The following is a 26,927-nucleotide window of genomic DNA, read 5'->3' as shown; positions in this document are numbered from 1 at the left end:
GTTTAGTATTCATACTAGATTTCTACATCTCTTTCTATTGCAGCTCCTAGTACTAGCCACCCTTACTGAGCGTTGGATCTCCCGTGGCCGTAGCAGGTTCGGATCATGGTGAGCTCGAGGCATCTGGAAACTCATTGTTAATATTTTTGTATCTATCTATATATTTTATATTTTACATAGATAGACTTATTGTATATAGTCCTTTCTGTAACTAGATGTTTTTGTACCGGTGGCACCAGGTCCAGGGATTGGTTCTTGTGTATAGTTTGTCTTTCTCGGTTACTTTTGGGCACGATTTGTATCATTTTGGATTGTATTGCACATATATACATTATGGGCCTTGTTCTATATCTTTATTTCTACTTTCTCTTTTCTTTTCTATTAAATTATTGTCTTCTGCTTTTGGGTTTAGGCTTGCCTACTAGGGGTTATAGTAGGTGCTATCATGGTTCGATTTCGAATCGGGACAACAATTTACCTCAAATGGAAAATAAAGTATGCGAGCAAATTCTAAAACTATATTGGATATTTAAAATTTGAAATACTTTTTCACTTATAGTAACTAGGAATTAGATTATATCAGATAATATATACTAATTATTATAGAAATTGAATTAGAAGACAAACTACGAGGTTAGTTTAAATGATTTTTACCAAATGGAACTGAATATTTGTTGGTATTTTTTGGTTAAGTGGTAAGTTTACAATTTTTATTGATCCGAAGTCTAACGCTCCTCAACATCATTAGTGTGTAGACATTTGACAATCAAATTCTTACACACAAGTAATACAACTATTGTATATTTCTAATAAATTATTTACCAGAAAGATTAAAATGAAAACCAAATAATATACCTCACATATGGTAAAAGTTTGATATCAAGTAAATGATGCAGGACTGCAAGAAAACAAATGGTGAATAATTAAATAAAATAATCTAAGTTTTCCATTTAATAATTTGAAATATGCTATTCTATTAAATTAAATATAGCAACTCTATAAATTTGACCCGAGGAGCACAGCAAAAGTGCTACACTTCACTTCATCAACATTTTATCGTCATCCAAATTAGACAATGGATTGGTAGTAACTGAATCTGGCAAGAATCTAGAGAACTCATCTAGCAAATCTGGACGATCATTGAGAAGTACGGCAACCTACACATATAAGAAAATAATTGTAACAAGAACATAAAGATTGTCTATAATATCTCTGTATCAAAATTTCAAAAATTAATTGTTACCTCATGGTACACCTCTTTGACGTCCTTGCTCTCCTTCCTACACTCTCTCATAATATTCAGGAAGGATTTGAACTCATGGTTATTTCCTAAGTGTTTCTGCTAGAAGTTATAAGTCAATCAGGCATTAGTAAAGTTTTTTGAACAAGAAAAAGGGAGACTTATTTTTCAAATGGTAATAGAAATGTAACCTTTATTTTGTTCACTAGATTCAGTGCTTGTTCCTGACCAGCTGGTTTCTTTGGAGGATCCTTGTCTTCATCATTGAGGATTATTTTATAGCCATTAGGAACAAAAGCATTGAATCCAAGGAGCAAACTAGGATGCTCTTTAAACAATTCTTTCACTCTTGCTATGACACCAACAGTATCAATTCTATGAGAAATATTCAAAACCTTAGTCCCACATAAATCATCAAATCAGAGTAGAGAGTAATGAGGATCATGACAATATGAAAAATTTAGTTGCAAACCTTTTAGCCTTTAAGTCTTTCATAACATCACGAAACTTTTCACACTTCTCTCTTTGGTCCGAAAACATGTCCCTAACATCTCTCAAATAAGACAATGCAACAACTACATCTATACGGCCGACATACCTAATTCATCCGAGAGATAGAAAAAAAATTAATGCATCAGAACCATAGCCATAAGTAGCCACTCAAATACATTGCTACAAAATTAAGGATGCGGTATAACAATTAGAAAAGTGGGTGAAAATATGGGAGAGCAAAGCTCATTTTTCCGTAAAGACAAGTGATATCGTCACATGTGACTAAATCTTGGTAGGTAGAGTTACTGCAAATGTAGTGGTCGGACATAGAAAGTGGAATATTTGAGACATGCACAAACTTGTAAGGCTTAATATTAAATTTGTCAGTAATACTTTCAAACTCAGGGTTGTTCAAAACAGTTATAAAGAGCCTGAAGGGTCTTGGTCTATCTGGTGGTCTGGGACCTACTTGAATGAGAATCAGAGAGTTATTAGACACCCTAGGATTTAAATAGGTTGCCGCACATGTCCATAGTCCTCTAACCATTTGAGATTACCATTGTCCAGTCAATTTTGGAATAAATTCTACTACCATATTGATTCTTATTGAAGAAAGTATATTGCCATCCCATTCGTTTCAACACTCTCAATTGTAGCACATCTATACAGTCTCTGAATGGTTGTGTATCACCTACAACACTGGGGATCCAATTCTGTCCTCAGAATTAAGAACATTGTTGAAGTCTCCACACAGAAGCCAAGCATCTTGAATACCATTACCTAGCTACATTATCTCCTTCCATAATAACTCCATTTGTTGACTTTCAGCCTAGCATAAACCACAGTAAGGTAAACAGAGAATTTTGTAGCTACCTCATTTATTTCACAATGAATGAATTGCTCATGATCAACTAACACCAGCACCTGTATATGAGTCTGCCAAACCAACCATACTCTACCATTGTAAGCCAGGGGATAGTTCATATAATTCTTCCAGGTAGGAACTATTTTCTGTACAATTTTATTTCCATGATTCTAGTTTCAAGCACTCCCACTGCATGTAGAAAGAGTCTCAACTCTCTATGTTTTAGGGGTTGATTTAACCCTCTTATATTCCAAGTAGAGATAATCATTGAGGGTTGGGGGTACCCCAGTGTCTCCAATTTGAGCCTCCACATTATCCGTATAGAGACACTAACCTCTGCTGAGACACAATGATTAGAGTTGTACGAGTCTGATATTCATGCGTGGCTTAGAGGAGTGATCTTCCTCCGTATCATCTTGCTTTTTGCCCACTTCAGGTTGCTTCAGTAGTCCTATAGCCTTCGAATCCTCCTTAATTTGCCTGGTTTTTCTATTTCTTCTCCTTCTTCTTTTCAATACTTGAAACTTAGGTTTAACCTCATCTATGTCTACTTCCTTCCATTTAGTCCAATATCCTTCAGCAGTATGCCCAAATTTCAAACATTCAGTGAAAAATTGAGGCCTCCAATCATACTCAATGAGTTGTTGGAATGTACCAGAGGGTGCTGAAACTTCTATAGAGTCAATCAATGGTTGAGATACATCAGTTTGCACAAGGATTCTCGCATCAGAGATCCGTTCCATAGATGTTGTTAAACTATCAGTGCACACTGGCCTCCCTATAGCACTAGCCACTTTACTCAAATCTTAACCTGATCAATAACCCATAGGAAGGCCTGGGAGTATCACCCACAATGGTATTATTGTTAGGGAGTCAGGGTTAAATTCAAAATCAATGCCCTAATTTTGCAAGATAAAATATTTACTGAAGAACGTAAAGGGTCCAGCTTGCATCACAGTACCTCTGTCTTCAATCGATTCAAATCTGAATATATAATTACCATCATCATGCATTAGATTTTTGGTGCATTTTGACAAAAGCCAAGCATTTAGAACATAATTCTCTAAAGTTTTCACATACGGTGTATCCACAATCACATAACCTATACGTAAATTTTCCCAATACTTTTTTCTGCTCTAAGAGGTCTTCCTACTAAATGTTGACTACAATCTTCCCCGTCCTTTGAGATTGGAGGAACATAAGCTAGTTCTTACCTTATCTTAGCCTCTTGATTTCCTACATACCCTGGTTGCTTCATTGGCGTTGGGTATTTTGACAACTCTACATCAGAGTATTGGAGTCGTCTGGCAGCTAGTTGTGTACCAGTGTCCTCACCCCCAAATGGCTTCAGCCGTATAGAAGAAATTAATCTAGAAGCCATTTCCTCACCTTCCACAATCGTGCGAAATCGATCCGGATTAAGAGCCCGTTTGGATGGGCTTAAAAAAAGTAACTTTTATGTATGAAGTGCTTTTAGAACTTTGAAGTGCTGAAAGTTATTTTTATAAATAAGCAGTTGAGTGTGTGGATAAAAGTGCTTAAATGAGGAAAATGATGTAAATTTTAGGGTTAAAAGAATAAAAAGGGTAGTTTGGGAATTTAGTTAAAATAGAAGGAATATAAAAGTAATTTTCATGGTAAAAGAAAATGACTTTAAGCACTTAGAAAAAAAAAGGTTAGAAATCCTAACTTTTCATTTTTGACTGACTTTAAAAACTTTATGGCTTAAAGTCAGCATTAGGCAAACACGTCCAAAAACTAAAAAGGGACTTTAAGTTGGTTTTGACCAACTTAAAGCCCATCCAAACGGGCTATAAGACATCCAAATTGAATAACTTGTACTCTCCAGCTAACCCGTCCTCCGGCGTATCCAATGGCGTCGACAGTGCCATAGTCTTCCAGAACGTTCTCGTTGGTGCATGGTAAAAAGAACTACCAACTTACGATAGCAGACCTTGCTAAAGTATGCCCAAAGCATTTTTCTCAATCAATCCTCTTCGAAGGATTTATTTAGTCAACTTTTAATATTCTTAAATGCAAGTAGTGGTTAAGTTACATTTTCATCCAATTTATACCAATTCTTAGTTTGAGAAAAAAGCAAAATCTTAGGATAGTCATGTACATAAAAATCACAAGACACATATAAAAACACTAGAGGACATAGAGTTACGATTCTCCATGGGAAGAACAAAATGGCCTCTTAAATGGTGGTGTATCATATGCATTGTCTATCAATTTCTCCATGCTGCAAAATTAGAAAACCAACAAAAGTTTTACTATAAAAAAACAGAAAAAAGGTAAAAAAAAAAAAAAGAAGAAGACATTCTCCATTCTATAAAACAGCTCACCTTTTGAGTGCTTGTTCCTTGTAAGTTGTTTTCTTCAGAGGAGCCGTGTCTTCATCATTGAAGATTTTTTCATAGCGATTGGGAAGGAAAGCATTAAATCCAAGGATCAAACTAGGATGCCCTTCAAACAAGTCTTTCACTTGGGCTATGGCAGCAAGAATATCAATTCTGTTAGCAATACTCAATGACTTAGTCCCACATATATCACCAAATTAGAAAAGAAAGTAATGAGGATCAAGACAATAGAAAAATTTTAGTTGCAAACCTTCGAGCCTTAAACTCTTTCATAACATCAAGAAACTTGTCATACTTCTCCATTTGGTCTGGAAACGTTTCCCTAACTTCCCTCAAATAAGAAAATGCACCAACTATATCTATACTACTGTCATACCTAATTCATCCAAGAGATAGAAAAAAGACAAATGCATCAGAACCCTAGCCATAAGTAGCCTCTCAAATAAATTGCTGCAAAATCAAGTATGTGGTCTAACAATCAGCAAAATGGGTGATAATATGGGACATCAAAGCTCAAATTCTAGTAAAGACAAGTGATATCTTCACATGTGAATAAGAAAATGTGAAGATATCACTATATGGTCTGGAAACGTTTCCCTAACTTCCCTCAAATAAGAAAATGCACCAACTATATCTATACTACTGTCATACCTAATTCATCCAAGAGATAGAAAAAAGACAAATGCATCAGAACCCTAGCCATAAGTAGCCTCTCAAATAAATTGCTGCAAAATCAAGTATGTGGTCTAACAATCAGCAAAATGGGTGATAATATGGGACATCAAAGCTCAAATTCTAGTAAAGACAAGTGATATCTTCACATGTGAATAACTCTTGGTAGGTAGAGTTACCACAGATGTAGTGGTTGGACATAGAAAGTGGAATATTTGAGACACTCGCAAACTTGTAAGGCTTAATACTTATTTTTATGTAGACACTCGATCTACAATCTGTTACAATTGAGCATCTAAGCATATGATAATATGTTAAGATGTTTGAGACTTTTGTTTGCATTCACAAACATCATTAGGTAGATAAGTTCAGAACATAAAGTAAATTATTTCATTTAGATATACACATCGATCTCAATTGCAACATATTTGAAGTTTGAAGGCTTACTCAGGCCATTGGGTATAATTAAAAGAGGTGACATATTTTATGTTGTTAACATGTCTATGAAATTTACACTTGAAAATAGAGCAAATGGTTTCCTTAAATTCAAACTGAAAGTGTCTAATAGAACACTTTATCATATGTCCATGTTCTTAATAATGGATAATTTTCATTTATAGTAGTTCCTGCCCTTTAGGACTTTGTTGTAACTTCCTCCTTATATTTAGGTTATAGATAAGTCCTACCCTTTTCTTAGTTTATCTCTTTGTTGTATAAGTTGTATAGAATCTATATATACTTTGTCTACAATCAATAAAATATATCGTTCCTTTCATTCTACTGTCAGCTTTATAATTTATATGGTATCAAGAGCCAATTAGCTCTCACGAGTAAAATTCTGTCGAGAAGCCCTCCCACCCTTCCCATTGAAATGGAAACAAACATCACTGTGACAAATTCTGATGTCAATACAATGATCGTTCACTTTAACCATGTCACCTAGTTACCAATCAAATTAACTGGCAGATACAATATTTCCCATTGGAAAGTGCAGGTGTCCATGCTTATGCGTGGTCACAACCTTTTTGGCCATCTCGATGATTCTCGCCCTGCCTCTGCTCGTACGCTCAAAATAATCAGAACGTCAAAAATCCTGCATTTGTTTCATGTTATCGTAAGATCAGCTAATTTAAAACGCTATCTTGGCTTCAGTTGATCCTGCACTTGCTTCTATAGTTGCTGTTGCATCTACTTCCCAGGTTGCTTGGGATGCTTCGCACACTGCCTAGGCCAAAAAATCACAAACAAGAATCTTTCCTTTGCACCATTGTCTGGCTCGTCTCTCAAAAAGAAACCCTTCCTGTCGTTGATTATCTACACCAAGTTCGATCTCTTTGTGATGAACTTTCCACTGCTGGAGCTCCTGTGTATAATGCGGAACTTATTGTCAAAATCCTCACTGGACTTGGACCTGAATTCCATGAAATATCTGCTGCTATGTGTGCAAGAGATTCTACTATCTCCTATCCAAAACTTTATGAAAAGTTACTTGACCATGAACTTACCATAAAGCACGAAGAAGCAAAGAATCCATTCTCAACACCAATTATTGTTGCTATTGCATAGCAAACGAACACACATCCTTGTCAAGGAAATAACTCTAACAGGCGTCCAAATGAAAATTCCCCCAACACCAACCAGTTATGGCGTGCTGGAAAAAATAACCAACAACAGCTTTATGACAACACTCTGAAGTGTCGGTTGTGTGACCGTCATGTTCATTCTACTAAAGTTTGCAGATCTCAATCATACAATCACCTACAAGCCCGGGCAAACTATGATGCTCGCTCTCCAACTCAACAGGCTCCTTAGATTGTTGATACAGGCGCCACTCATCGTATGGTCTCTAATGCTCAAAATTTCACTGATGTTCACACATATCATGATCCAGAGGAGATAGCAATGGGGATGGTAACACCATTCCAATATCTCATACCGGTAGCATTAGCATTTGTGCTTCGAATCAGCAATTTAAGCTTCTCAATACCTTATGTTCTCATGCTATAAAAATAATTTTCTTTCTATTTCCAAATTTTGCCACGATAACTACACATCCATCGAATTCTTTCCTTTTTCTTATTTTATGAAGGATCTGAGTACGGGGACACCTTTGTTTCGGGGGTAGAATAAAGATGGGCTATATGAATGGCTGTCAGGCAATGCACATCATTTCCCTCAATGAAATGTTTTCGTTCCTCTACACCTGTGGCTTCGGCGTTAAGGCCATCCAAATCATCATATTTTCAGCACGATTTTACATCAGTTTTCTCTTCTAGTTTCACATTCTAGAACTGCTTCTATTTGTAATTAGTGTTATTCTAATAAAATGCCGTGGTTACCTTTTTCTGAAAATCCATTACAAAGTCAACGACCATTGCAAATTATTTATAGTGATCTATGGGGGCCATCTCCTGTTTTGTCAATTGATAACAAGATATATAATGCATTATTTGTTGACCAGTACTCAAAATACATGTGGCTATTCACTATAAAATCAAAAAAGGAAGTTCTTGATGTCTTTCAAGCTTTACATCCCTTACTTGAGTGTTGGTTTCAAACCAAAATTTTGTCCTCTACACTGATGGTGGTGGTGAGTTTCAAGGTTTAACCTCATGTCTCAAAACCCATGGTATTGAACACTTAGTGACACCTCCATACACGCCCCAAAGGGTGGTACCAGTTGAATGCAGACACAGGCAAGCTATTGAGACTAACAAAACCTTGTTGCATCAAGCCTCTATGCCCACATCTTTTTGGAGTTTTGCCTGTCACTAAGCAGTCAACCTTATAAACCGTCTAACCATTCCAATTTTACAAAATAAATTCCCCGATGAAATTTTATTCCAAGAGGCTCCAAAGTATGAATCCTTTGAGTTTTTGGTTGTTTATGTTACTCATGGCTTAAACCATATGCCAAAAATAAGTTAGAGCCAAAATCTAGTACTTGTGTATACTTAGGATTTTCTAATAAATATTATTGCCACCAATGTTTTGATCCTGTCAAAAATAAATTGTACTTATCAAGAGATGTTCTGTTTTTGGAAGACACCTATACTTTATAAAAAAAAATTTACAATCTAAAACTCAAACAGAGCAATAATATCGCTTGGGAAGTTTGTTCTGATGTTCTACCTGTGACTAATAAGCTGGCAAGTTTAGGTTCTTGTAATCCACTAGCATATGCTATGCCCGTGCACTCTCCACTGCCCAACTCAATGCCTGCTGGATCATAAGGTGTCTCCATTGCATCAGGTAATTCTCAGAATTTATCCTCTCCTTCATTGCCACCCACCATTACACACCACCCGATAATACTTAACCCCCACCATTATCCAGACAATTAATCACCTATCAATGCAGAAATCACCATCAACCAAGCACCTCAGTGTTACCACTCCCTTTCACTATACCTCCCCAAACCTACCTTCTCAGTCATTTGACAATAACCATTCCCAACCCACACTTGCTTTGACTCCATCTGTTCCTTCACCCGTGGTGACCACTTCAACTCATCCTATGGTCACACTCTCCAAAACAAATAGCCTCAAACCCAATCAGTTAACTGTCAGTGTTCAACTCTCCTCATTCTTTATTCCTCGTATATACAAACAAGCATGTCGTCACCCTCACTGAAGAGAAGCTATGCAGCTGAAGTTGATGCACTTGTCAAGAATCGGACATGGGATTGGGTTTTAGTTTCTCCTTTGATGAATGTGGTTGAGTTATATTTAGATTTGATGTATTAAAAAACCATGGGACTCGGTAGATAGACCTGATCCCATGAACAAGGTGAGTCACAGACGGTATGGGGACCAGCTGTAAAAGCGGACACCACCTGCTGTGGTTGGTAGACACAGTAGAAGACACCAGGCTTTCCAACCAATCAAAGGACACTAGATTGTTTTTGTCCATGCGTTAAATGCTCTTTTAGACCCAAAATAACCTAGTTTTTGCACACTAAGAATCTACAAGAAAGCACCATTATTTTCTCTCAAGAAAGAACAACTTCACGAAGGCAGCAAGGGACCTGATAGAGTCATTCAAGAAATGACTTTCTTTGGTGCATTGTTGTAATGTTGTGTCTTATGTCCTAACATTGTAAGATCAGTTCCTATGCTATAAAGAAATCTTCATCATTTCATATTACATTCCTTGTCATTGAGTTCATAGCTAAAGTTAGCTTTAAAGGTTGTGTTTCAAGTCTATGTCAACTAGAGATAGTTAGGATAGTGCGCAATAGAGTTATTGCTTAATTTCCTATTCATAGCTAGATTTAGTTTGATCAGAGTGTTCAAAGTCTATGTCAACTAAAGTTAGTGGGGATAGTGGGCAATAGAGGTATTGCTTAGGCTCAAGTCCTATAATAGAGTTGTTATAAGGTGGAAGGGATAAAGAGGTCAAGGTCTAGGTTACAAGAGTTTGTAATAAGAAGCCTTGATCTTGATTTTAGTGAAGTTAGTTGTGAAATCCTGTGGAATAGGTCATGGTTTTTCCTCCCTTTAGCAAGAAGGTTTTCCACGTAAACTACTATGCCTTAGCTTTAAGCTTTACTTTCAGTATTGTTCTTCGTTGTGTCAAGGGACCAGGTCTATTGATGAGTGGTAGACTCATACAATCCATCAATTGGTAGCAGAGCAGTTTTCTCTATACGATTAACACCGAGAGAAGATCCTGTTCATTGAAATGACTGCTCCACCTAATCTGGAAGAAGGGCAATCAAAAACAAGACTGCCTCCATTTAATGGTCAGTTTTATGGTGGTGGAAAACTTGCATGCATGACTTCCTTATGGCTGAGGATAGTGAACTCTAGGATGTTGTCTTGGATGGGCCATACATCCCAATAAATGAAGTGAAAGATGTAGAGATCATCCGTATAGTTCCTAAGATTTGAAAGGAATACAATGAAGCTAACAGAAAGAAGATTGAAAAGAACTATAAGGCCAAGAAGCTTCTGCACATGAGGGAATAACAAGTTAAAGAATACAAAGTGGACATGGTAATCCCTCAATATGAGAATTTTACAATCAAAGAAGGTGAAACTATTCAAGAAATGCACAACAGGTTCACCTCCATTACCAATGAACTTTGGTGTTTGGGAGAACCAATTCACCCGAGTAAGCAAGTTAGAAAAATCCTCAAGATCCTTCAAAAATCTTGGGAAAGCAAAGTGGATGCCATCACGAAAGCAAAAGATCTAAAGATTCTTGCCATGGATAAGTTGATTGGAAACCTTCAAACTCACGTGTTAAACAAGCAACATGACATCACCAGGAATGAGGCTAAAAAGGATAAATCCTTGGCTCTGAAAGTCACTCTGAGTGATGATTGTGAAGCAGATGAAGATATGTCTTATTGGACCCACATATTTCACAAAATCATGAGAAAACATGGATGATTTATGAAAAAGGGAAACATTAGCAGATAAGCAAATGGCAATGACTTGTGCCATAAATGTGGAAAACCTGGGAACTTTATCAGAGATTGTCCCATGATCAAGTCAGAACACAAAGATTATACCAAGCGTAGAGGAGACAAAGATAAGTTGAGGGACCAGGTCCCTTGAAAAGTCAAGGCGAAGGGTTGTAGCTGATTATGTGGTGAAGAGGGCTCTAGCTATTTTGGGAAATTTCTCAAGTGATTTCAAAGAATCTGAACATTCGGAGGATGCATCCATGCTGGCTGGATGATGAAGATGTGTTCAATAGCATCTTCTCCTACATGGCAAAGTCTGAAGATGGAGCTGATGAAGAGGTAATCTTGCTTGACCTCAAAGAAAATCTTAATTTTTATTCGATCAAGAAACTAAAAAAATTGGCTAGTGGCTTGATTGACTCACTTTATGAGTTAACTTTTGAAAAGGATTTTCTGAATAATAGCATTGACATATTTCAAGATTAAAAACTGCACTAGTTATTCAAATGATAGAGTTGGAAGAAAACATTATTTTGCTGGATGCTGAAAATAATCACCTCAGTGAAATGTTGAAGAAAAACCCTGCGACTGACATCAAGTTAAAGGGTAAGGCTAACAGAGTTGAGCTGGAACTTGAAGAATGCTTGAAAAACTCAGAATTAAAGTTAGCCTTGTCACTAGAGAGAAATCTTCAGTTGGAAAAGGACCTAGTTCAAATTAAGCAGGAGCTGGACATGCCTTCAAAATGGGCCAACTCTTCAAAAATGTTGTCAAACCTGACTAATCAAGGACAAAATAATGGAAAAGGTCATGGATACTCAAAACTAGAACCTCCTTTCCATCTTTATAAAAAGTATGTGTCTGTGTCTGATATCTTGTTGTGCATTCACTGTGGTAGAAATGGACATCTTAAGAGGGACTGTGAGGCATTGAAAAGAAGTGAGAAGAATTTTTCAACATACTCTAAGAAGAAGGAAAGCCTAAATAAGGGACTTGGTCCCAACATTAAAATGAGAAAGCAAAACTTACCTTTCTGGACTAAGAAAGCACTGATTACACCATTATCTGCATTTTGGGAGCTCAAGGGTTCCAAAACCTAACAGGTAATCTAATTTGCAGGATAAGTCTAGAGGAAGTAGTTAGTGATGATTCATAAATAATGGATGTTCCAAGCACATGACTGAAAACTTCCTCTAACTTAAGCCACTGCAAGGTGGTATTGTATCTTTTTGAAATGGAAAGAAGGGATACATTCTTGGTATTGGAAGAATTGTGGCACAGAAAACTGGGGCATGTGAGTACATCTTTGTTGAACAAACTTGTAACATGGGATCTGGTCCATCCCAAAATGCTGAAGAAAGCGACCAAGCTCAACCTGAAGCTGCAGATTGATCAGATGATGAAGATGCTGAGGTTGATGATGTTCAGTAGCCTACGAAAAATCCAGGATGGAAACACAAATTATCACATCCTTTGGACAATCTCATCTCCTCCTTGGACTATGAAATGCATACCAGATCCAAAATAAAGCAGCCTTCTAGCTTTGAAGATGTTGAACAACCAAATCATGTTCTCAAGCTGGATAAAGCTCTTTACGAACTGAAAAGGGCTCCTAGAGCTTGGTATGAAAGATTGTTAAAATTCCTTCTTGAGAATGGCTTCAAGAGAGGGAAGGTTGAGAATACATTGTTCCCGAAGGCAAAGGGGAAGGATCTGCTCATTGTCCAAATTTATGTGTATAACATTATCTTGGGAGCAACATCTGATTCACTTTACAAAGAATTTGCTGCCCTTATTAGGAGTGAATTTGAGATGAGTATGATGGGTGAAATGAGTTTATTTTTTGGGCTACAAATAAAGCAGTCTCCACATGGAACTTCAATTTATCAAGAGAAGTATATCAAGGAGCTTCTAAAAAATTCCACATGTTGGATGCAAAGTCAATCGATACTCCAATGGGAACTAATTCTAAGCTTGATACTGATGGACCTGGTTGTGATGTAAATGAAACCATGTACAGAGGAATTATTGTATCTCTTCAGTATCTGACGGCAAACATACCTAGCATTGTGTTTAGTGTTGGGATGTGTGAAAGGTTTCAAGCTTGTCCCAAAGAGTCTCACTTGATAAGCTGCGAAAAGAATTTTTGAGATACTTAAAAGGAACTGAGGACCTGGTCCTATATTACCCTGATGGAGATTCTTTCAAATTTGTTGAGTATTCAGATGCAGATTATGCAGGGTACCTAGTTGATAAAAAAACACCTATGGAATGGCTCACTTCCTCAGCTCTTCTCTAATTTCTTGGAGTACCAAGAAGAAAAATTCAGTTACCTAGTCCATAACGGAGGACACATATATGGTTACGACATCGTGTTGTGCATAAACAGCAACTAGAAGACTTTGGGATTCTCACTGATACCATTCCTCTTTTATGTAACAACACAAGTGTTCTTAATATGTTTTAAGAATCCTGTCCAACACAAGCGTACCAAGCACATAGATGTGAGGCATTACTTTTTAAGAGACAATGTCGAAAAGGGCAACATCTGTATGTAATTCTGAAAAATTGAAGATAAAATAGATGATATCTTTACAAAAGCTTTAAGCAGGGACCAGTTCGGGAAGAATCACATGAAGTTGGTAATGACCAAACATAGCAGACTAATCTAACCTAATCCAACCAACCTTCTAGTGGCTAGATCCATAGAACAGGTATCCAAACTTTTGTTATGCGTAGTTGGTTTGAATTCAGTCTCATACCCTTGCAGGTATACACACATGGTGAGATGGCTAAAGAAAAGAAAAAGGAAAGATCTAAGCAAACAATATTGAGCAATATGAGAGGGACCTGGTCCCTACTCAGAGATCAACACTCCTAGCACTGCTCTTTAATTATGAATGAGAGTCGTTGAGATTGCTACGTGTCACTCATACCTCTTTTGAAAAGTTGCCTGTCCCATCTGATCACTCAAACGTCGCCTACTTTTAGGGACCAAAAACCTCGGTTCAATCCTCTTAAACTCCATCTTCCCAAAATCGTTCTTTCATTTCTCTTTGAGTTGAAATTTAAACCTAACATCTCTCCCATTCATCATTTTTTCTAATCTCCCTTACTTATCAAACCAAACCATGTCTCATACTCCGACCTCCTCTGAAAAGCTGACCAACTTTGATACTGGCACTCCAATCTCACACAAAATCGACACACCACCATCCACGCCTATACACTCCCCACTTGTCGTGGCGGAGTTAAAAACCTCATACACTGAGGTTGTTTCTTCCCCTAGTCATGATCCTATCCAAAAGTGCATTTATACTACTCCCCCATCTCCATCTCAAAAAGAGAAAACCCCAATCTTCTCTCTGACACTTGTTGTTTCTCATTACTAAGTGCGGTCGCCAAATGCCTCTACTCATTCGGAGGCCAGGTATGTCTTTCAATCCTTTAAAAAAGAGCCATCTGTAGACCATACTTCAATCTCCCAACCTGGTTTGGTCTCATCCACCATCTCTGAGAGAATCTTTGATGGTGATTTGTCAGAAAAGCACACCACTGGGTCTAATAGTTTGGCAGCAGGAGAAAAATGGGCTGTTGAAAGTTTAACTGAGATGATGGTATTAATCCCCCTTTCTTTAATGAGAAAGAAAAATCACCACAGCTTCCAGTGGTATAATCGAAACCTAGTTTCAACTAGCCCCCTGGAACAAAACTACCTCTAGCTCCTACAGAAGGTAGGAAGAAAATGAAGATGAGGAACCTTTAGTCTGGAGAACTAAGCGGGTTGGTAAAGCAAAAGATGTTGAAACTTGGCAAGAAAAGGAAGACGAAGGGAAAAAGGCAAACAAGGCTGCTTCTGAAAAGGTTTCAAAGAAGGTCGATGACAAGGGAAAGCAAGTGGTCACTAAGTCTGCCAAGGTCACAAAAAATTACTCTACTAGAAGGACTCATAAGAATTTACTGAGTGATTCCTTGGCTGCTAACAAATCTAAAACAGTCAGGAAATGAAAACAAAGGATAAAGGCAGTGGTTGATGAAGATTTCATTCCTGAAGAGAAATTAATTGATGTCTCCAAAGAAAAAGGGGGAAGTGAGATAAAATCCGATGATATTGTGGGTGCTACTACTCAAAGAAGAAATGCAACCTTGAATCCAAAGTCTGTGAAAGAGAAACCTACCCCAAATCACAAATCTGGAAAAAAGAACCAAAAGGATAATGTTCAACGAAAAAGAGAAGAAGCTACCACAGAACCTGTCTTTAGAGAGGGACCAAGTTCGGTCAGTAAAAAGAGGAAGGTTGAGAAGATGCTGAGTAAAGAAGAACAGATTCAGGTTCCGCAGACTCAAAAATTTTTAAGTGGGAGATTCTTTGACCTAGAGGTTAGGGAAAAATAGGGCATGAGGGACCTGGTCGATGCCATTAAAATACAGGGTTGGACAAACCTTTTTGAGTGGCATGTTCCCACTCTTCATGAGCTTGAGGTGCATGAATTTTATTATGACATTGACTTTTCTAATAATGGTAGCCTTAACACAAAAGTGGGTGGCATTATGTTTCACTTGACTGAGAAAATTTTGGGGAAAATCCTGAGGGTATAGAGAGGGTATCCTGTCGGTTTAAAAGGTGTCGCCTACCCGCCACTTTGTTCTTGAAGCTGATAAATTGTCTGATTTGAGTTGTGCTGGTCCCTAAGAATTTCTTAAAGGGACAATATAAGTTGTACTTTGAATTTGTAAATAAAGTTCTTTTGTCGAGGTTTGAGAAGAGGACTGTCTCCTTCTCTCAAATCACTCTTCTTGAATGTGAGTGTGTTGAGGGAAGATCTAGAAACAAGGTCAAATCTCATGTATTTGATCTCACAGAACAGCAGGAGAAATTAAAGCATGAGCTTGAGGAGATATCGGTAACACTTGCAAGCAGGGATGCTGATATTGCAAGGTTGAATGCTAAGATGCTATAGGCGCAAAGTAAGGGACCCAATTCGAGCAATATTTCTTCTTTGAATGCCCAGAATGAGAGCTTGAATGCTAAAGTCAAAACTCTTACTCAAAAATTGCTTCAAGCTCATGCAGATGAAAATGCCCAAATGACCCTCTTTCTCCAATCTTTGGCTCCCAAACCTCTTCCTACTTAATTTCCCCAAACCATTCAAACTCCCTAAAACTATCTTTTTGTCTAGTGGCAGTCTTATTTGTAATTAATTGTTGTGTTTTTTAGTGCTACTCTCTCTTTTTCAATGAATGTGTTTGCTTTGTATCTACTGTCTTGCTCTTGTCTTTATGCGATTTTATTCATAATTCAGTGTTGCCCTAGTGGCCATGAATTCTTTCCATTCTACATAAATTTAGCTTATTTTATTGTGCATTATTTTTATGATGCCAAAAGGGGGAAGTTATGTGTTCATGCTAGTTAGGAAGTTATATATGACAAGGGAAATTGCATGGGGAAGTTCATTGGACCTGGTCGCATTGATAGGAGGGAGTTCATTTCAAACCTAGTTATGTTCATGCTGGTTAGAAAATGTTATGCGACAGGGGGAATACATGGGAGTAGGGCTGTTCACGGTTTTGGTTAAAACCAAAACCAAACCGAAAATTTAACCAAACCGAATAAAAAAACCGATATTCAGTTTGGTTTGGTTTGGTTTGGTTTTAAATTTGAATAACCGATAATATTTGGTTTGGTTATGGTTATAGTAAAAAATAACCGAATAAATAACCGAACCAAACCGATAATTATATACATAAAAATTATAATTATTTATATGTATAATATTAGCTTTTCATAAATAATTAAAAATATTTTATACCTTTTAATTATTAATTTAATTTTAATATACTTATTATGTCCAACAATCCAAGCCCAATCCAAGCCCAACTCTCTCAACTCTCAACTCTGAAGCCCAACTATGTGAATAGCCCTAGAAAGTAAAAACCCTACTCTTTCTTTTCCTTTTACATTTTCACTTCCAACTATGTGAATAGCCCTAGAAAGTAAAAACCCTACTGTTTTGAGCATTGATTAGTTTGGAGCTTAAGCTAAGGAAGATGTACTTTTGATTATATTATGGTCTATGGATTCTCTAATATCTAGTTAGTTTAGTTTAAACATGCAATTTTTTTATTTATGGACAAAGTTGTTTGTATTTTGGAACCCCTATTTGACTTGCTCTTGTAAATATAAACTACGTTGCAAGTTTGGTGGACCTAATTTGCCATCAACATGTCTTTCCGACAATAAACCGAAAAACCGAACCAAACCGAACCAAACCGACAATAACCAAACCGTGGTTATTATTTTACTTGGTTTGGTTATGGTTTTAGACATTTAAAAACCGACTAAATTGGTTTGGTTATGGTTTTAATCAATAACCGACCCAAACCGAACCATGAACACCCCTACATGGGAGACCTGTTCATATTGATAAGGGAAAGTTTATTGAAAGAAGAACACAGGCCCGCATGGTTTGTCATTATCAAAACGGGGGAAAATGTTATATTCAGATTTTGATGTATAAACAAACAATGGGACCCAGTAGACAAACCTAGTCCCATGAACAAGGCGAGTCACAGACAGCATGGGGACCAGCTGTAAAAGCCGCTACCACCTGTTGTGGTTGGTAGACATAGCAGAGGACAATAGGCTTTCCAGCTAATCAGTGGACACTAGGTTGTTTTTTCCATACGTTAAATACTCTCTTAGACATAAAATAACCTAGTTTTTGCACACCAAGAATATACAAGCAAAAACCATTATTTTCTCTCAAGGAAGAACTAATTCACTAAGGCAGCAAGGGACCTGATAGATTCATTCAAGAAATGTCTTTCTTTGTTGCTTTGTTGTAATATTGTGTCTTTTGTTCTAACATTGTAAGATCAGTTCCTTGCTATAAAGGAATCTTGATCATTTCATATTACACTCCTTGTCATCGAGTTCATAATTAGAGTTAGGTTTGAAGGTTGTGTTTGAAGTCTATGTCAATTAGAGTTAGTTGGGATAGTGGGCAATAAAGTTATTGCTTAGTTTCTGAGTCATGGCTAGAGTTAACTTGATCGGAGTGTTCAAAGTCTATGTCAACTAGAGCTAGTTGGAATAGTGGGCAATAGAGGTATTGCTTAGGCTCAAGTCTTGTAACAAAGTTATTACAAGGTAGAAGGGATCAAGAGGTCAAGGTCTAGGTTACAAGAGTCTATAATAAGAAGCTTTGCTCTTGATTTTAGTAAAGTTGGTTGTGAAACCAAGTGGAACAGGTCGTGATTTTTTCTCCCTTGAGCGAGGAGGTTTTCCACATAATCTAGCGTGCCTTAACTTTAAGCTTTACTTTCAGTATTGTTCTTCGTAGTGTCAAGGGACCAGGTCTAATGACTAGTGGTGGACTCATACAAGCCATCAGGTTGAGTGTAAGTGGTTACATCGTATAAAACATAAATCTGATGGTTCCACTGATAGGTATAAAGCTTGATTTTTTGGAAAAGGATTTACCCAGTATCCAGGCTTAGACTACCATTCCACCTTAGCTTGATAGTAAAAACCAATTACTATTTTGTTGGTGCTTACTATGTTGACGTTTGACTGAAACACCCCTCTCCCGATGGAGTGACGCAGTACAACTGGATAATCCATCAGATGAACGTCAATAATGCATTCTTACAAGGACATATTGAGGAAGAAATTTATCTGAGTTAGCGACCAGGCTTTGAAGATCAAAGTCTTTCCACCATGTCTCTAAGTTGAATAAAACAATCTATGGATTGAAACAGCCCCCTCCCCCCTCGAGCTTGTTACAATGAGATCAAATTTTTTTTGTTAACTTTTGGGTTTGTCAGGTCTCAATCTGATTCTTCTTTATTTATTTTGCATAATTTTGGGTTTAGTGTTTATGCTCTTATTTATGTGGATAATATAATCATCACTAGAAATCAGTTTTGTTGGGTTCATCATATAATATATGGTCTTTCCACTCATTTTTCTTTGAAAGACCTTGGACAACTTCATTATTTTTTGGGTGTTGAGTTTATCTCTTGTACTGCTCCTACACCTATGACCTCAACTACCATTTTGATAGCTTCAGTGAATAATCCTCTGGCTGATGGTACTCTTTATCACGCGTAATTAGAAAGTTGCACTGATTATCCTTTACACGTCCTGATATTGCCTTCACAGTTAGCAATATTTCGCAATTTATGCACAATCCACGCCAATCGCACTGGAAAGCAGTTAAGTGAATACTTTGTTATCTTCGCCACAACTGACAATATGGCATACAGATTGCCAAAGCTCCATTTTCTCATTTGGTTGTTTATTCTGATTCAGATTGGGCTGGTGATCCAAATGATCACACTTCTACCTCTGGATATATTAATTTCCTGGGCAGCACACCAATTTTCTGGTCCTTGAAGAAACAAAGCTCCGTATTTCGGTCCACTATAGAAGCTGAGTATAGAGCTATGGATGCTACTGTTACAGAAACCAACTGGCTCACAAATCTTCTTCGTGAACTTCACTTGTCACTTAAGGGACTTCCAAAGGTTTTCTGTGACAACATCCGCACCACTTACATTTGTTCCAATCCGGTTTTCCATAGTAGGATGAAGCATGTCTCCATTGATTTTCACTTTGTTCGTGAACAAGTTCAGAACAATGATATTGAAGTTCACCACCTTCACTCAGCTGATCAAGCGGTTGACATACTCGTAAAACCACTTCCCAAAGCTTCGTTTGTCCACCAATTTTCCAAGTGGGTTGTTGTTGCTACAACCTACTTGCGGGGGCGTAATAACGGATAATTTTTAGATTTAGTAGTTCCTGCCCTACAAGACTCAGTTGTTACTTCCTCCTTGTATTTAGATTATAGATAAGTCTTACCCTTTTCTTAGTTTATCTCCTTGTTGTAGAAGTTGTATAGAATCTATATATACTTAGTCTACAATTAATAAAATATACCGTTCCTTTCATTCTGCTGGCAGTTTTAAACTTTATTGTTCTCAATATATTTGGAACAAATAATAGTACAAGTATCTAAATGAAATTTAGTTTAAGGGGGCTATTGATGTATTAAGTCAGCTTTTAATGTTCTTTAATGCAAGAAGTGGTCAAGTTACATTCTCATCCATTTTAAACCAATTCATAGTTTGGGCAAAAAGCAAAACCTTAGATACAAATGTACAAAAAAATTACCAGACATATAAAAATTCAATAGGGGACAAAGAGCTTACGATTCTCCATGGAAAGAACAAAATGACCGTTTAAATGGTGGTGTATAATATACATCGTCCCTCAATCGCTTCATGCTGTAAAAAAAGAACAAAAACAATAATAATTTATGATAAAAAAATGGAAAAAAGACATTGTACTTTCTATAAAAGAACTCGCCTTTTGAGGTTCTCCGAGGAAGAAGAAACAAAAGGCTCAAAAGATTTATCAACAAAAATAATGGAGTTAATTAATGATTTAGATATAAGGAAACAAATCTTCTTTCATTCATTTTTTTCTACCTTTTCCTTTCCCTGCTCTTGAACTTGATAAACTACAACACATACTCAAGTTTCAGGAAGAAAGAGGTGAGGCAAAAAAATGAACTAAGATTATGTGTGCATATATATATATATTAGTGACAGGTGTGCAAAAAAGGTATAATTTTTAAATGGGCACAAAAAGTGACAACTGTGCACATTTTGAAGTTCATGAATGAGCCCAAATTTTGACTTTTATGCCCCGCTCTTTTTTATCAATTAATTCCCCAAATTTATTGTAAATTGGGGAAGTAAGTTTATTCCATAAGCAAGTTTTATCTCGAAACTGTTATGAAATAACTTAACTTAGCAAATAGCAAAATAATTAAAAGAACATATATAGAAAGAAGAAAAGAGAGACAGAAGAAAGGCAGAGAGAAATTATTGTGTATTATTATTTTTGTATCTGTGTATCTCCTAATGCCAAAGATGGCGCGCGCGCGCGCGCACACACACATATATATACATATATATATGTAGAATATGTATGCAAGTTCTCCACTTTTCCAAGTGCAGCATTTTGTAAGTGCAGCAATTTGATTTTATCTATGCATTTTTCAAGTGGGTGGGTCCCACATAGAAATAGACATCCAATTTGTAATAATCCCCCTTGGATATCCATGTAAAAAAAAACTTTACAAAATATAATATACATATTTATCATGAATATCCATAAAGCCTGTGTCTACATATCTGGTAATACGTCTTGATTGCTGCCTCATTAAAAATCTTACCAAGAAAATCCAGTCGGACAAAACCTTGATTGAGGAAAAAAGGGTGCAGCGCGTATTTTGCTCCCCCTGGTGAAAAATTCATTTGATATTTTGGAGATGATGCATTCCAACCTTATATCTTAGTTTCTCAAAAGTTGATGTTGGTAATGTCTTTGTGAATAAATCTGCAAGATTATCACTTGAACGAACTTGTTGTACATCAATATCACCATTCTTCTGTAGATCATGTGTGAAAAATAATTTTGGTGAAATATGTTTCGTTCGGTCTCTTTTTATGAAGTCACCTTTCAATTGAGCTATGCACGCGGCATTGTCTTTGAATATAATTGTGGGTACTTTGAGATGACTTTCTAAACCACATCTTTCTTTGATGAACTGTGTCATCGATCTCAATCATACACATTCTCTACTTGATTCGTGAATTGCTATTATTTCAGCATGATTTGAAGAAGTAGCAACAATGGACTGCTTTGTAGATCGTCATGATATAGCAGTTCCTCCGTGTGTAAATAGATAGCCTGTCAGAGATCGAGCTTTATGCGAATCTGATAAATAACCTGCATCTGCATAACCAATAAGGTCTGCGCAACCTTTGTTAGTATAAAATAAACTCATATCAATAATACCCTTCATGTATCGCAAATATATGTTTGATACCGTTCCAATGCCTTCGCGTTGGAGATGAACTATACCTTGCCAGCAAATTAACAGAGAATGTTATATCAGGCCTAGTTGCGTTATCAAGGTACATAAGTGCACCAATAGCACTGAGATATGGTACTTCAGGACCAAGAATTTCTTCACCCTCTTCTGGAGGTCGAAATAGATCCTTTTCCACTTTAAGTGATCGAACAATCATTGGAGTACTTAATGGATGTGCTTTGTCCATGTAAAATCTTTTTAAGATTTTCTCAGTGTAGCCAGATTAATGGACAAAACCCTGTCTGCTAAATATTCAATTTGCAGACCTAGACAAAGTTTTGTCTTTCCAAGGTCTTTCATTTCAAATTCTTTCTTTAGATATTCAATTGTCTTTTGGACCTCTTCAGGGGTTCCAATGAGATTTATGTCATCAACATAAACGATGAGTATAACAAACTCTGATTTCATTTTTTAAATAAAAATACATGGACAAATAACATTATTTATATAGCCTTCATTTATTAAGTACTTACTAAGGCGATTATACTACATACGCCCTGATTGTTTCAGACCGTATAATGATCTTTGTTGTTTTATTGAGGACATTTCCCGAAACTTATTACATGCTTCAGGCAATTTTAGTCCTTTTGAAATTTTCATGTAAATTTCATTATCAAGTGAACCATAAAGATAAGCTGTAACTACATCCATTAGATGTATTTCAAGATTTTTATGTACAGCTAGTGTTGACACTCAATTTTGACCAACCCATAACTACTTTTCGGATTGCTATATTAATAAATAAGCATTTTTCAAAATTATTTCTTTATTAAATAAATAAATTTATATTTAGTTTTACCCAATAAATCGTATATTTTGACATTCGTAATTTATAATATTATTACTATTATCTTTATTATTTTTATTTATTTATTTATAATAATAATAAGCTTAATACGTTCAAATATTCTTACGTATCTATTTAGTATATATTATGTATGTGTGTGTATTTTTTTTATATAAAAAAATAAAAAATATATCTCTTAACTAAGTTTATTTTATAATTTACTTATTCATATTAATATATATAAATTACGTATCTAGTTTAATACGTCTTGTATACATGTGCATATAAAAAATCATTAATTAATTAAGTTTATTATATATTTTAGTTAACTATATTAATTATGCATCTATTTTAGTATGTATTATATACATACGTACGTCATATATATATACATACATAATATATACATAAGTAGTGGTATAATTTTAAATCCATCTTTTAATCATATCCATTCATGTCATCTTTATCAAAAACCAAGATTCAATCCCAACCGCTCATCAAAATTAATGAACGGCTAGGATTAAAACTCCCATATCTAATTACCTACACCCAAAACCCTAAAAGATTTTTTGGATTTTCTCTTTTTCCCTCATCATTTTGACTCTCTCTCTCTACTCTTCATCTTCTCGAAAGAGAAGAGAAGACACAACCGCCGCCGCACACCCCTAACTCCGGCGAGATCGTCTCCTAGCACCCACCTCCATCTTTCTTTTTCTCACTCTATTTCTCTATGCAATTCAGATCTTCGATCATTATCATCATCTCACTCTCTCTATAGATCTATCTATGTTTCGCGGAGGCACACACACGCACACCCCTGTCTCCCTCTATCTCTTCTCATCGTCGGTGAGACCAACCGGCAGCAACATGAACAGCTGCAGCGACAGCAGCCTCCTCCAGCTCCACGATGCAGCAACCAGTGATCCAACAGCAACAACGAACGACACCAATAGTAGCTCGCAGCTCTTTCTCCACGCAGCAGCCACAACGACGTCTCCGATGAGATGCTATTCAGAGAAAACTGTCGCTCCATCAGAGAGCCATAAAGAGGACCAAGCGCCGGCCAACAGTCACAAATGATGAGGAAAATCGACATGATTTGAGGCCGATTCGGTAAGAACATGGGGTTTTTGAGGTCAAAATATTTATGGGTAAGTCCGTCTTTAGTATGGGCTTCCTAACCCTCACTTTTTTTTAAAACTCTTTGATGAATTGACTCTCACACTTGTTTGTTGTTTGGAATGATTCGTATGTGATTTCTTGGCTTAACATCGATCTTCCGCTTGACTCATTTCGTTGATATTCTATTATCATTTTAGCTCCAAATAATTTTGTTTGAATATAGTGTCTTCTCTGTGGATGCCCATATGTCTTTAGCTTTGTTAAAATTATTGGCATCTCGAGTCAATTTGAAGATTAATCATTTTGTATAAGTTTGGTGGCTTCTAATCTGATTATCCTCCTTAATTAGTCTGAAAAGAATTCTCTCTTTCTAGTTTCGATTTCATTTTCTATGCCGAATGACTTAGTTAATAAATCTATTCAAATATGATTCGTAACAATATGTTTGTTATTCCTTTGGATTTTAAGCGTTAAGACGGTGTTATGTTCTCCATTTTTTGCAAACTCATCCTATTTTGATTCTAAAAAAAATATGAATGAATACTGCTAGAACTTGGTTATTTTGGGTTGACTTTGATATATAGTTGATTATTTCTCCTTGAATTTACAATTTGTGTATTTAGCTTGATTATGGTTTAATTTAGTAGTTGGATTTACAAATCTTTTAACATCTTTGGTGTTCTCCTATTCTTGTTAATTATTCATTATATTTGGAAATTCAAGCATGATTGACTGATTCATATCAAAATATTGCTTGCCTTGGATATTACTTCCCTTTTACCAAATTTAGTCTCCGTATCATAATTAATCTTGCCTCCTTTATTAAATTTGAAATAAAGTTAGTACCCCACTCCTTTAAATAAAGTTATTACTCCACTACTTTAAATAAATTTATCATCAACTTTCTTTAAACAAGTTTAAAATATTTTTTCTAATTATTTGGAAGGATGATTACATGTCTACTTACTTAATAGATTTTTATTTTGGCCTTGAGATTGAGTGTTCCTCATTTTCAAGTTACTTGTTGTTGTATAGTTGAACAAACGCCTTATTTTTGGGTTTACGGGAGTCTCTATTTATTGTTTAAATCTTTATTCGTTTAAGAAAATAATTTTTTACATTTATTGATAAGGGCTTTATGGCCACAATTTTAGGACTTTGCTTAGTTGTGTTTCATAACTTTTTGACTTTTGCACCATCTTTTTGAATGATTTTAGGAGCAAATCTTGGAAAGTCGATTTATTTGATTTTGTTGACAAAGATTTTTTTTTAAAAAGGGGGATTTCCTTTTGAAATTGATGGCTATGTTTATGACTTATTTGAAAATTTTGAATTAAAGTTTTTGGCCGTTTGTCTTTGTTGACTTCATGACATTTTACCCATGGGATTCAAAAAAAAGAAAAGAAAGAACATTTTACTTTAGAGTTCAAAATCTCAAACGAAAACAAAAAAAAAGAGAGTTTGTTGCTTACTTTAATATTCTATTTTTCTAGTGTTTAGCATTGGGGTTTTCGGATTTTGATTTATTTATTCCTCCTACTAAAATATCCAGGTTAGTTCCAATCTCTCTTTATATGTTAGATTATTATAAAAAAAAACATTCTTGCCTTGCTTGTTTATTTTGTTAAAGTAAAATCATATAATCATGTTATACCTCTGTATTATTTGTATACTGCTTATATTTTCTTTATGTTTTAGCAGGGTTTGGATTTCAAAAGTCCAAGACATGAAGAGTTCATTTGGAACAGACTCAGCTAGTTTTAGTTTCTGGTTTATTATTTCTATTTCTGTATTATGCTTTCTTGGTTATTTTGGTATGTAATAATAAACTCCGTATATAATGAAAGGGGAAAAAATACATGGGGAGGGAATATACTTGCTACTAGCTTATTTTATTTATTTTTTAGTTTATCATGAATTTATGTGTGCTTGGGTACCTGTGATCTAGTTATACTACTCATATCCACTTGTTTAGGTTCGTTTATTCACAATATAAACATTTCTTTTACAAGATGTTTACTTTAATCAAAAAATAAAACAAAATAAAATAAAATGATCTTTGTTAAATAGTGTTTATCGTCACATATATTTCAAAAATAATTTTTCTATTTTATGTGTTATCTTTATTTATTAAATTTTAAATCTCATTAGAATAATTACTTTGATGATCCTACTACATTATAACTTCTTTTTAAAAAAAAAAAAATAAAAAAAAAAATTAAAACCATGCGTATAGTTTCAATGAACAATTTTACCATGTTAACAATTTAAACATTATATATGTAGAATCTACTAAAAAATGTTGAATAAGATGATAATCATATTTAGATTTAAATGTCATTTCACATAGACATCATGCTCGTAGAGTTTTATAATTTTAATATATCATTTCTATATATATTTTAATTAATATTTTTACATACCATTTTGTGTAGACATCATGTTCATAGGATTTATAAGTTTTAATATATCATGTCTACATATACTTTAAGTAATATTCTTAACATGCTAATCATATAGAAATCACGCCCATATGATCATAATAATTATTTGTCATATTATTCTTACATTGAAATCACGCCTATAACTTTCAATAAATTTTGTTATGTAGAAATCATGCTTATATTATTTTCAATAATCTTTCAACTTGCTATTAATTAGAAGTCTTGTTTATATGATGTTATAAATACATTAGTCAATAACTAAAAACATTAAATGTGCATTTATTTATCAAAATTAATCGTGAATAATGCCTTCGCGTGTCTAGTAATTAAACTTTGCCTCTATGTCATTCTTAGCTTGGTATTCATACACACTTAATATTTATTTTGGCTTTCACAATCTATATTTGTTTTTCAATCATGTTAATTAATTAATGTAGAGGTTTATTTGAGATTTTACGTGCTAAATGTCGTCTTATTTGTTTTGTTTGATGATGCGTCTAATTAAGAAACCTACATTTTTCTTTAGTCTAACACCTATCCTAATAGTACGCTCAATGCCTCTTGGATATTAAGTTGGGAC

The 26,927-nt window shown here is 35.4% G+C and overlaps 1 protein-coding gene and 1 long non-coding RNA gene across 6 annotated transcripts; one reads left to right on the top strand and one right to left on the bottom strand.

Moving 5' to 3' along the window:
* Window positions 1-836: 836 nt before the first annotated feature.
* Window positions 837-20,628, bottom strand: LOC129877476 (paired amphipathic helix protein Sin3-like 1). 5 transcript variants are annotated; one of them, XM_055952982.1, is made up of 8 exons: window positions 20,541-20,628; window positions 20,262-20,336; window positions 4,946-5,113; window positions 4,768-4,842; window positions 1,713-1,838; window positions 1,432-1,615; window positions 1,244-1,342; window positions 837-1,157 (listed from the first exon to the last, which is right to left on the bottom strand). In XM_055952982.1, exons 2-8 carry the CDS (start codon window positions 20,333-20,335, stop codon window positions 1,038-1,040), a joined length of 846 nt encoding a protein of 281 aa, XP_055808957.1. In that variant the 5' UTR covers window position 20,336; window positions 20,541-20,628; the 3' UTR covers window positions 837-1,037. The 5 variants fall into 5 exon arrangements, with proteins under 5 accessions (XP_055808957.1, XP_055808959.1, XP_055808958.1 ...); XM_055952984.1 differs by having other exon boundaries at window positions 1,244-1,339; XM_055952983.1 differs by lacking the exon at window positions 20,541-20,628 and adding an exon at window positions 20,419-20,524.
* Window positions 20,629-23,285: 2,657 nt separating this feature from the next.
* LOC129876663 (uncharacterized) lies at window positions 23,286-25,821 on the top strand. The gene is made up of 2 exons (XR_008763396.1): window positions 23,286-23,894; window positions 25,605-25,821. It is a non-coding gene; the product is annotated as an uncharacterized LOC129876663 (long non-coding RNA).
* The last annotated feature ends 1,106 nt before the right edge of the window (window positions 25,822-26,927 follow it).

This window comes from Solanum dulcamara, chromosome 12, assembly GCF_947179165.1.
Source record: "Solanum dulcamara chromosome 12, daSolDulc1.2, whole genome shotgun sequence".
Classification (NCBI taxonomy): Eukaryota; Viridiplantae; Streptophyta; class Magnoliopsida; order Solanales; family Solanaceae; genus Solanum; species Solanum dulcamara.
The sequence above is the reverse complement of the archived record's forward strand: the minus strand, read 5'-3'. Positions and strand labels throughout refer to the sequence as shown.

Bases quoted from the DNA above. Each gene is read 5' to 3' on its own strand.
- LOC129877476 (XM_055952982.1), bottom strand. From the start codon at position 20,335: ATGAAGCGATTGAGGGACGATGTATATTATACACCACCATTTAAACGG. The intron at 1,343-1,431 runs GTTACATTTCTA...TATAACTTCTAG, and splicing joins ATCTAGTGAACAAAATAAAG to CAGAAACACTTAGGAAATAA. The intron at 1,158-1,243 runs GTAACAATTAAT...TTATATGTGTAG, and splicing joins TCAAAGAGGTGTACCATGAG to GTTGCCGTACTTCTCAATGA.